General features: G+C 48.5%; 1 protein-coding gene across 5 annotated transcripts; it reads left to right on the top strand.

The window, feature by feature from the left end:
• Positions 1-589: 589 nt before the first annotated feature.
• Positions 590-11,068, top strand: ZNF3 (zinc finger protein 3). 5 transcript variants are annotated; one of them, XM_082643551.1, is made up of 7 exons: positions 592-678; positions 1,275-1,349; positions 1,821-1,949; positions 4,923-5,059; positions 6,016-6,107; positions 6,398-6,524; positions 8,250-11,068. In XM_082643551.1, the coding sequence occupies exons 4-7, from the start codon at positions 5,005-5,007 to the stop codon at positions 9,317-9,319; spliced, it is 1,344 nt and encodes a 447-aa protein (XP_082499677.1). In that variant the 5' UTR covers positions 592-678; positions 1,275-1,349; positions 1,821-1,949; positions 4,923-5,004; the 3' UTR covers positions 9,320-11,068. The 5 variants fall into 5 exon arrangements, with proteins under 5 accessions (XP_082499679.1, XP_082499677.1, XP_082499675.1 ...); XM_082643550.1 differs by having other exon boundaries at positions 598-678; positions 1,239-1,349; XM_082643553.1 differs by lacking the exon at positions 1,275-1,349 and having other exon boundaries at positions 590-678; positions 4,973-5,059.
• The last annotated feature ends 560 nt before the right edge of the window (positions 11,069-11,628 follow it).

Genomic DNA, 11,628 nt, shown 5'->3' with positions numbered 1-11,628 from the left:
GCCTTGTACAGGTTTTGTCCTCACATGAACTCTGATGGGCCGGAATGTTTTCTTCAGATTTTAGTAATTTAAACGAGGCATTTTTACAAGAAACAAACACAAAACTTGGTTTGTTTGGAAGCATAAACTTGGTTTATTTGGAAACTTCAAGTAAGGGTGAATGTTCTATATTGAATCCTTCCAGCGTCCTCCTGTTTGCTGCGTGTCGGCTTGGGACTCCGATCCCTTGGACACGCACGGTGAGCAAGGCTCGGCACTCGGAGGCCCCGCGGGAGACCACGTGGGAGGGCAGCCAGGACCCACTCAGCCCCCTGCGCCCCGCCTTCTGCGCCCCGGCCGAGCATGCGCCCTGAGGACCAGGTGCGCGGCGCCCCACCCGGCCTGGCCAGCAGGGGGCGCGGCTGGCGGTGCGGCAGGCCTGGAGTGTCGCGTCGGTGCTGGGGCCCTGCGCCCAATCAGCAAACCACCGAGAGGCGAAGACCTTCCATTTTCCTAGAGGGAACAAGTGGATGTGGGGGGACCGGGGGAGGTGTGGGTGGCGGTGAATAGGACCGACCCGGAAGCGAAACGGAGCGAACTTCCGTTCTTTGTTCTGTCCCCAGTGTGTGGGTCTGTGACAGGGTCCGACGGGGCCTGGTCGGTGTCCGGCCCCCCAAATCTCCCGTCCCTGCCCCCAGGGTGAGTCCGGCCGCCCCCGGGGCTCGCGGTGGGACAGAGGCAGTGGTCGCCGGGGAAGGGGTGGTGTCCGTGCCGCTGCGGCCCGCGGGGTCCCCAGGCCCGCCCGGGGCAGGGTGCCGGGAGGCTCTGGTCCTGACTCCGCTTCCCCAGGGACCCCGCCCCCCAGCGGGCCCTGCATCGCGGGAGGAAAGGGGCTGCGGTTATGGTTCTGTGACAGCGCCCAACTCGAGTACTTTAAAGTTCTGGTATGGCTGCATAGGCGTTCCTCTCTTTAAAACAGCTGATGACAACGACCCTAACTTGGTCGTTCCCCGAGACGCTTTCATTTGATGTTAACACAGTTACAGTTATCCGCGCCCGCGGCACGAGAGAGGGTCGATTTTTTACTGGGCTGGGTCTGAGGACCAGAGAATGAGTTCAGCGAAGTGTGCGCAGTTAAAACTATTCAGATTCCATAATAATCCCCTTGGCGCCCAGTAAATCTAGTCTTTTTCGTAGAGTGGTACAACTGTGTCCCATTTCCAGTTGTAATAGATCCCTGACTTGATTCGCTTTTCAAGTGGGACTGAACACCGACCGGTGTTTCCATTCTGAAGGGCATGTGTAAACTCCAGGAGAGGATAAGCAGGATGCTGAACCTGAAGTCTGTGGGATAATTAGAGGAACTGAAGGTATTTATCCCCAAGAAGAGAAGTTTGTGGAGTGGGCATCATTTGGTTTCAGGTGTTTGGTGGAGAATTGTGTGGAAGGAGAAGATTCTAGCATTGAAGGTCCATAGGGCACTAAGCCTCTGAGAGGTGAAGGTCCAAGGGGCAGGTTTTTAGTTTACCATCCGAAGACCTCTCTAATGGCTAAGCTGTGCAGCAATGGGACAGACTCCCTGCTGAAGCAGCTGAGAGTGTCTAGCAAGTTAGCTGCCAGAACCTTAGGAACTTGAGAAGGTGTTTCTTGCCCTGGGTGGGAGGTTGACCTGGAGAATCTTGACTTCTGTTTCAGCTCTAAGGGTGCAACACAAATACCAGTTGTGGTCTTAATCAGTATTTATTAGCATATGTCCCCTCTCTTTTTCTCTTATCTCTAAATATCTAGATTAGAAGTGAAGTTTACATAAACATTTAAAATGCCTTTTTTTTTTCCCTTAGTCCTACAGCGTTGGCATCAACTAAAGTGAGAATTCCCAAGAACTTGAACAGAGGCTGCCAAGTTCCCAGTAATTGCTACTCTGGCCTTTTAGAGACCAACTCCAGAGAAGGAAGGAAAGAATCCAGGAGGTAAAGCTTTCCATGACTTGTTCTCACTGCCAGGTCATCTTTCCCAGTCCCCAGCAGCACTCCAGAGAGTGGGGTTGGCAGTGGAGCAGGGGAAGGGCCCTGCCAGGACCTGAAGCTCTGGGGGCACAATGGAGGTTTTTCTTTCTATGAGAAACATTGTTTACTGATCCAGACACCGGGGACTTGTTCTCAACAATATCCGTTTGAGCTCCAGCTTTGGTTAACCCAGCTGGGAGGAGGGAGTGTTGCTTTCTTCTCCGGAGTCAGAGCCTCTGACTTTCCCTTCCTTTCTAAAGGAGAGCTTAGACTGAGAGCGGATTTGTTGGGGGTGCCTGCTTATAACCAATCCTGGAGATTGTAAAGTTCGTTGACAGAAGAAGATGGCTGGCTCTGAGAAAGAGTTGAAGGGCCCCAGCCAAGAGGGCGATGGTGGCAAGAGGGTGTGTCACCTTGATTGTCAGTGGGTCTGGCTTATGCCTGATTCATTGCTTTTCACTGTGTTATGGCACTGGTGATGGGCCTTCTACATCCCCTTGCTGCCCAAAGACTAGAGTTCTCTGAACTCTGAGTGACTCTTAGGGCCCCTCCCCTTTTTATACCTTAATGTGAATGCAATAGTCTGTAATGATGAAGCAAATACCTTTTGCATTGCTGATTTTCTTACTCCTTTCGGTAGTGCTTTGCATTGTTAATTGGCACTCAACAAGTGTTTGTTACATGAGCAAATGAACAAAGAGGGAGGCACACAAAATCCAGGGGTTTTCCCTGTTCTTCCCTCAGTGTAAGGATGCGCTGGCAGCTGCAGCACCTATTCTCCATCTGTTGATTCTTGCCACAGCATTCAGTTGTGAAAAACAAACTTGTACTTGAGACCCAAACCTTCGTCTAGGTACTAATGTTACATCTTATTCCCTGGAGCCACAGAGAACAGCAACCGGGGAGTGGGGATCTTAGTAGAGACAAAAATGGAGTAATAAATAATCTTATGCTTTTTAAAAAGCATTGGTTCTTGCTTCAGGGACTTACATTCTGATCCAAGAAAATCTCTTATGAGAGAAGGGAGATAAAAAAGAAGGTTGGGGGGCTTCCCTGGTGGCGCAGTGGTTGAGGGTCCGCCTGCCGAAGCAGGGGATGCGGGTTTGTGCCCCGGTCTGGGAGGATCCCGCGTGCCGCGGAGTGGCTGGGCCCGTGAGCCGTGGCCGCTGGGCCTGCGCGTCCGGAGCCTGTGCTCCGCAACGGGAGAGGCCACAGCAGTGAGAGGCCCGTGTACCGCAAAAAAAAAAAAAAAAAAAAAAAAAAAAAAAAAAGAAGGTTGGCTGCTACCTTCTTGGGGAGAGGAAACACAGCAACTGGGACTAGTCTCTCAGAACCTGGCAAATATATACACCCACCCCTGTGATGAGACGACACAAGGACCACAAAAAGGGACTAAATCCTTCAATAACATCCCACCTTTGACTGAGACTGGAAGCAGAAAACTTATCTTTTTTTTGGCCACACCGCACAGCTTGTGGGGTATCAGTTCCCTGACCAAGGATTGAACGCAGGCCACAGCAGTGAAAGCGTCGAGTCCTAACCACTAGATTGCCAGGGAGTTTCTGAATTTATCTTAATTTAATAGATCTGAGCTATTTGCCCTGGTTCTGTGAGACAGGTATTGTTTCTTCAGGGTTTTTAAATTAAGACAGAACTTATGGAAACTCCCCCATGGTCTGTGTTATTTGGGTGCTTTTTCATGGCCCCTCTTCCTCTAAGGATAGCACCTACATTTAATATAACAGCTAGAAACCTACCACAGTAAGTTTTTTTTCCTTCTACTAATTCTAACATTTATGAGGGTTTAAAAAAAATCTATATAGGGCTTCCCTGGTGGCGCAGTGGTTAAGAACCCACCTGCCAATGCAGGGGACATGGGTTCGAGCCCTGGTCTGGGAAGATCCCACATGCTGTGGAGCAACTAAGCCCATGCACCACAACTACTGAGCCTGCGCTCTAGGGTCTGCGAGCCACAACTACTGAGCCTGCGCACCACAACTACTGAAGCCCGTGCGCCTACAGCCCATGCTCCGCAATAAGAGAAGCCACCGCAGTGAGAAGCCCGTACACCGCAATGAAGAGTAGCCCCTGCACGCCTCAACTAGAGAAAAGCCCGCATGCAGCAACAAAGACCCAGTGCAGCCAAAAATAAAATAAAAAATCTGTATACATTAGCTTTATCCATTATTACAAGTATTCTTAAAAGTTGATATGCTACTTACATTTTGCAGTCTGCGTGTAACACTTTTTCACTTTAATATTTTTCATTTGAGTAGTTGCTTCATATTTCATTCTGCTAATGGCATCATTTGGCACCCGTGTTCCCCATTTTTTGTTGTTAGAAATATCACTCAGTGTTGCGGGGGGAGCCTAAAGTGGGATGTGGCCCAGGAACTTCGGCCTTTGACCTGAAAGACTAATCCCAGTTGCTGCATTTCCTCTTTGCTGTTCTGGTACTAACTGAAATGCTAGTTCCCCTCTGTCTGTATTCAAGAGGGTTTTTAAAAATTATCTTTGGGACTTCCCTGGTGGCGCAGTGGTTAGGAATCTGCCTGCCAATGCAGGGGACACAGGTTTGAGCCCTGGTCCAGGAAGATCCCACATTCTGCAGAGCAACTAAGCCCGTGCACCACAACTACTGAGCCTGCGCTCTAGAGCCCGCCGAGCCACAACTACTGAGCCCGCGTGCTGCAACTACTGAGCCCGTTTGCTGCAACTACTTAAGCCTGCACGCCTAGAGCCCGTGCTTCACAATAAGAGAAGCCACCTCAATGAGAAGCCCGCGCACATCAACAAAGAGTAGCCCCGCTTGCCACAACTAGAGAAAGCCTGCGTGCAGCAACGAAGACCCAATGCAGCCAAAAATAAATAAAATTAAAAAAAAAATATATATATATATATAAATTATCTTTGAACCTTGAACTTTTCCTTCTACAGTGCTTCCTCATTCTCATTCAAAACCTGTTTCCTGCTGACTCTGCAAATAGGAGACCAGAGATCCGAGCTTCACGCCCGACCCATGGAAACTCAGGCTGATCGAGTATCTCAGGAACCTCAGGCCCTGCTTGAGAGTGGTAAGGATGAGGGCTCCCTCGTCTTTTTATTCAGCCATTCAGCAATCACCTGTTGAAATCTCTCATTCACCAAGTGCTGGGCTAACTTCTGGAATCCAGACTGGATAGGACATAGTCCTTGCCTTTCACTAGCTCCCCGCCTAGTGGGGAAAGGCGGAATGAAGCCATTAGTTAAGTATAGTTTGGAACTTCCCTGGTAGCGCAGTGGATAAGACTCCGTGCTCCCAATGCAGGGGGCCCGGGTCGATCCTTGGTCAGGGAACTAGAGTCCACATGCCACAGCTAAAGAAGTCCGCATGCCGCAACTAAAGATCCCGCATGCCGTAACAAAGACCTGGCGGAGCCAAAATAAATGTTTTTTTAAAAAAAAGAGTTACAGGAAAAGATATATGATCAAGCACGGAAACAGGAAACAAGATATATCATCTAGCACAGAAACAGGAAACATTTTGTAGTGTGTAGATTTGATCTGGGGATAGAGAAAAAAGAGAACAGTTGTGGGCATTGTGTCTTCAGTCAGGGCTGGGATGAAGCCCGTTTTCCTCTGGTCAAGAATTTTGTCCAGGAGTTTGAGATGTGGAGAATGATGGAAGGGACATGAACAGGATAGCTTGTGTTCTGGCCAGGCTTGAGAGGATGGACGAGAATACACGAATCACTAACAGTAGTTCGGGGCAGATGTCATGGAGAGTAGAGTGACTGGAAAGAAAGAAAGGGACCTGGGGCAGACCAGAGAGCCTGGGTCACCAGGGCTTTGGGCGTCTTTCCTCAGGCAGGAAGGCCCACGCTGAGCGTGCTGGCCGTAAGTGTAAGCACCTTCTGTAGCTGCAGAAGGAGTGAACTTAGAAATGTAAGAGGGGGTGGGTCCTTGGTTGTCCCAGGACCTGTGAGTTTTCTGTAGGTCGAGAGGCTCAAGTGCAGATCGACTGACTCATGGACCCTTAAATTGTCCTCAGCTCTTCCTTCCTCAAAAGTTCCTGCATTTTCCGACAAGGACAGTCTGGGGGATGAGATGTTGGCAGCTGCACTGCTGAAGGCCAAGGCCCAGGTAAGCTGTGCTTTTCTTTATCCTTCTTTCCCTTCCCATTTTGCAGAAGTTTTTTGTGTAGCAACATCCCATTCAGTGCCCTGAACTATGATTCCCTCTATCAGGACTGTGGGCGTTTCCTGCTACACAGTGGAACTTCGCTTTATCTCAGACTCTCTTCTCTCCTCCTCCACCCTGACCTCCTCTCCCACTTCCCAATATGCGTTATTCAGCCCCATCCCGAATTAGCTTTTGGCTCTACCAGTCCCATCCCGCAGCCTGAAATTGCACAGGAGAACATGTTGTTTCAGGAATTGGTGACCTTTGAGGATGTGGCTGTGTATTTCATCCGGAAGGAGTGGAAGCGTTTGGAGCCTGCTCAGAGAGACCTCTATAGGGATGTGATGCTGGAGAATTACGGGAACGTGTTCTCCCTGGGTAAGGAGCGATGCTTCCTCAGTAAAACTCCCTTGGCATTTCTCTGCTTCCTTGTTTGCTAGTAATAGTTGAGTCACTGAAAACCATTAGCTAAGGACTGACTTAGTCTCAGAAAATTCTAACAATAGTAGCAACTCCCATTTATACAGTAATCTGTAGTTCATAAAGAGTGTTCATAGATATTCTCTCATTTAATCCTCACAGTGATGCAGCTATTGAGGTAGCCGGAATTAGCCTCATTTTATAGGCAAGGAAAGAGAGGTCAGAGATCTTAAATGCTTTGCATACGGTCATATTGCTAGTGACTGGCAGGACTCGAGCCCTGGCCTTTTAATTCTATACTTCTTTTTAAATCTGGCACTTTTTTCCATGTTATTCTTAGGACTTAACATTAATATATAACCCAGAGATTTTCTCAAAAGATTACATATTGGGATCCCTAAACATGTGAGGTACTGCTCAGTGCCCAAGTGAACATTCTGGAACTCTGTCTAGCTCCTCCCCTTCTCTGTCGGACTTCCTTTAGGGATCTGTTGATTTGTGGGTGGACCTAGTGTAATTGCTGCTCTTGTAGAAATTTCAACTTGCGTTAGGGAGGAGAGCAGTTAGCTTCTTAACCTGTCGTCTGTGGACTCTTCATTCCTTTACCCTCACCTGCTTTCAGTGAGGACATTCTCCTGGGCAAGGCCGGGGGTCTTCCTGACTCCCATTTGAGAACTCCCCATGCATTTCCTCTCTGTCCCCTGCAGATCCTGGGTGTGGGATTGAGCTCTGGGGCCATTTGGTATGAACAGGATAAACCTTGTCCCATGTCTTTCCCTATGAGCAGGATTCCCATTTCTGAATTTTGACATGATCTCTGGGCGGAAGTGAGAGGAAGAGCCAAGGGTCCTGGGTTTGAAGGGCACTGAGCAGAGAGGTCCTGAGAGGTACCTGTTCAGGTGAGGGAGATACAGCTCTTTCTGTCCCTAACACTCACTGCCCTGCCTTTACTCTCACAATGTTGACAGACTAAAAATGCTAACAGTCTGGACCCTTTACCCTTGTCCTCTGTGCCTGAAACTGAAGTTCCCTTAGAAACCCCAGAGCAGTGAAAATAGCGAAGGCAAACTTGGAAACTGTTGACATAGCCTCACATCGTAGCACAGCGTTCTAGGCCTGGGGCCCAGAGATGGACTGACCTCTGTCTCAGGCCTGTTTCCATGGACTTGGCATATAGGTGCCATGACTACAGACCCGAGTGTCCTTTTCTCCTGGGGCTACAGGGCTTCACCCTTGTCGCTTTGTATTCATCACCTTCCCACTTTTCTCCACACCGTCTGTGGTTAGTTTCTCATACCTGCTCCCCACTTCATCCTCTAACTGTTCTGCAGTCACCATCTCCCAGGTTATGTTCAGTCTCTGACCTCTAGGACTTTGTCACTTCATTAAACCGTATGTCCTGTCTCTTCTGTTTTTGGTTCCCTGCCTCTGCCTGATCCAGCTTTCTCTACACTTCCACCTCCACCTCTTTTCTCGATTTTCCTTCCTGCCTTTCTCCTTCCCTGTTTCCTTGGCCCAGTTCTCTTATTCTGCCTTAGCTACGTACAGCCTGGGTAGGCCTCTTTGCACACAGATAAGAGGCATGTGCTTTTAGCCTGTGAACATTATGTGATTATACTGTCTCTGGTTTTGATTCTTTTTCCCACAAAGAACAAGTGACATTTGTGTTTTGTATTGTGCCAGATGGTGAGACCAGAACTGAACATGATCCAGAAATTTCTGAAGATACAGGATCACACGGGGTGCTATTGGGAAGATTCCAAAAGGATATTTCTCAGGGTCTTAAGTTTGAAGAAGCCTATGAACAAGAAGTCAGTCTGAAGAGGCAGCTGGGGAGCTCCTCTGGAGAGAGACTGAATAGGAAGATACAGGATTTTGGTCAAGTGACAGTTGAAGAAAAGCGAACCCCCATGGGAGGGAGAAGTGAGAAATACAGCGATCTGGGGAACAGCCTCACTGTGAGTTCCAACCTTATTTCCCAGCAGAGACTTCCTGTGGGAGACAGACCCCATAAGTGTGATGAATGTAGCAAGAGCTTTAATCGAACTTCAGACCTTATTCAGCATCAGAGAATCCACACCGGGGAGAAACCCTATGAATGTAGTGAGTGTGGGAAGGCCTTCAGCCAGAGCTCACATCTTATTCAGCATCAGAGGATCCACACTGGGGAGAAACCTTATGAATGTAACGACTGTGGCAAGACCTTCAGTTGCAGCTCTGCTCTCATTCTCCACCGGAGGATCCACACTGGAGAGAAACCCTATGAATGTAATGAGTGTGGGAAAACCTTTAGCTGGAGCTCCACCCTCACTCACCACCAGAGAATCCACACTGGAGAGAAACCCTATGCTTGTAACGAGTGTGGGAAGGCCTTCAGCAGGAGCTCCACCCTTATTCATCACCAGAGAATCCACACTGGAGAGAAGCCCTATGAATGTAATGAGTGTGGGAAGGCCTTCAGCCAGAGCTCACACCTCTATCAGCACCAGAGGATCCACACTGGAGAGAAGCCCTATGAATGTATGGAATGTGGAGGGAAGTTTACCTATAGCTCAGGCCTTATTCAGCATCAAAGGATCCACACAGGGGAGAATCCCTATGAATGTAGTGAGTGTGGGAAAGCCTTTAGGTACAGCTCAGCTCTTGTTCGCCACCAGAGAATTCACACTGGAGAGAAGCCTTTGAATGTAATGGGAGTGAGCAAAAGTTCTCTCCGAGTTACTGCTGAATTAAATATCAGAGAGTCTACGTGAAAGAGAGCCAGATGCCTGTTTTCCTCACTTCCTCTGAGTTTCAAGAGCTCCTGCCTTACTATATAAGTATGAACAATTTGGGACGTGTCCCTTCCGACTCCATCCTTTCGCCTTAGAGAATGGGGCATATTGGGTAAATCATCCTGGCACAGTGGTTAGCAACCTAGTCAGTTTTCCCAGGAATGACACCAGCCTTGAAAAATTAGGGTGCAAGCAGCAGATTAAGTGCTGGGAGTAGAGGGAAGCTCTGGGACCAGTCTCCTTCCATTTGGGAAGGGAGTTTGCACTAGACCATTTTTCTCACACCATTTCCAAGGTGGGGATGGAAGCACAATAGGAATAAAATTCCAAGGATTCCTCTAACTGGAGTCAGCACAGAAGAAAGTAGAATGTTTTGGGTCGTGTTTTTGCTAGAAAGGGGAAATGGAGGCTGTATTTCAAAACCACTGCTTCTAATCCAGCTTTAAATTTTGATAAGGAATGTGCTATTTTGTTTCATGACTTCATTAATTACGGGAATCTGGTGCTGAGGGATTTGTTATTTTGTTGGGCATGGGGGAAGGCCCCAAGAGAGATTTTCTGTAGTGACTATATCCTTCAGGGCTCTTGGAGCAGCAAGACCAAGTTGCCAAGAGCAGTCTGACGATATGGGTGGAGAACTCACTCTTCCCTTTTGTGACAGTGAGTCTAACATGAGGGAAAGGATCAAAAGCATTTAGCACTGGCCTCTGTCTCGTTCCCTCCCCTCTCCCTCTTCCTCTTGGCACTCCTGTGACGGAAAGTGATTTAATCTAAACCCCTAGCAACTAAGGACACTTTTAGGATCTCGCTCAGCCAGCTTGCCCTGCCCTCTGATACCGATGACCTCTGACATCTGGCACCAGCAGCCCGACCTTTCCCGACCCCACCTCTGACTTCAACAGCCAAGTGTGAATGCAGAGAGCACAGCCCAGAGGAGGAAGCTCGGGTCTGAGCCTGGCATCAGGGCTCCTTGCTGGCTTAGGATGGAGCTCCCCGAGTTTTCCCAGTGGAAGGGATGACCTTTCGTTATATTTTCCAAATCCTGCTCATCCTGTAGCATAAATCAAATGCACTATTAAACAGAATAGTTTTCCAGAAGGACAGATGGAGTGTGTTTTTGTGCCGGGGCCAAATTTATTTCGGTTTAAACAAGAAACATTAGTGACTGTAAATGGAATCTTTAAAACTTTTTACAGACAGCTGTTTCTCTTCTAGTCTCAAATCTGTGACCTCTCTCCCTTGACTCTGTCCTTTCCTCTGCACACTGCCACAGAGTATCTTATCTCATTTACACAGCCGCTTACACGTCCGTACCCACCTTTAGGATTTCATGTGCTGCATGGCGTTCTGTGTTGCACGATACTTTAACACCAGCAACCAAAACTAGAAAGGTGTTTCTGAGTATGGGGTTCTTGACAAGAGCATGCTTGGATGTTGGGTAACAGTAGGCGTATTGAGGCAATTCCCTAGCGGCCCAGTGGTTGGGACTTGGTGCTCTCATTGCCACGGCCCCGGGTTCCATCCCTGGTCGGGGAACTAAGATCCCGCAAGCAGCGTGTCTTGGCTAAAAATCGCGCCCCCCCCACCACAAAAAAAAAAAAACCCAATAGGCATATTGAGATTTCTTGGTTTGGCTCTTGGTGGGAGGTTACAGTCATGGAGAAGGCTGAGGTGAAAGTCTGATGGAATAAAAGGAAATGTCTGGAACTCTGACCTCTGAAAAATTTTGGATCATATATTGTGACTAATATGTTTTTAATTTCTTAAAACGACCATGAAACTCATCATTTTTGGCTCGTCTTTGACACCCACCGTAGACTTGAGATTGACCAAGTGTAGACCACAAACTATCATAGCAGGGTCACGAGGCTGCTTGTTAGTAATGCAGGTGTCTGAGTCCCAAGTCAGACCTATAAAGTATAATTCCTGAGGGTAGAGCCTAAACATTTACACTGAGAAGGAAGAAATAGTAAGGAAATGGAGGAAATTTCTAAAAGATAAACCTGAGCTAGGCCGTATAAGACCCATGTGTAAAGGAGAGGAGGTTCCAGGCAGGACAGTTTGGGGTGGGCCTGAGCCTGGCTGCTCGTGCAGGTTCAACTGTGAAGCTCTGGGAAAGACCCCTGAACAGGTAGAACTGGTGATGGACAGTCACTGCACAGCAGGGCTCAGCCTTCTGACCACCCCCGACCCCTACCCCTACCCCTAGAAGACTACGTGACATTTCTCAGAGCATCTCGGGGGCCCCTGAGACTGAGCAGGGCCACTGTGTGAAAAATATGTTTTTT

This window comes from Mesoplodon mirus, assembly GCF_964341445.2.
Source record: "Mesoplodon mirus genome assembly, chromosome: 15".
Lineage (NCBI taxonomy): Eukaryota > Metazoa > Chordata > Mammalia > Artiodactyla > Ziphiidae > Mesoplodon > Mesoplodon mirus.
The sequence above is the reverse complement of the archived record's forward strand: the minus strand, read 5'-3'. Positions and strand labels throughout refer to the sequence as shown.

Excerpts from the sequence above, each read along its gene's own strand:
- ZNF3 (XM_082643553.1), top strand. The coding sequence starts at position 5,005 with ATGGAAACTCAGGCTGATCGAGTATCTCAGGAACCTCAGGCCCTGCTT. Across the intron at positions 5,060-6,015 it reads TCAGGCCCTGCTTGAGAGTG|CTCTTCCTTCCTCAAAAGTT; the intron begins GTAAGGATGAGG and ends AATTGTCCTCAG. Across the intron at positions 6,525-8,249 it reads CGGGAACGTGTTCTCCCTGG|ATGGTGAGACCAGAACTGAA; the intron begins GTAAGGAGCGAT and ends GTATTGTGCCAG.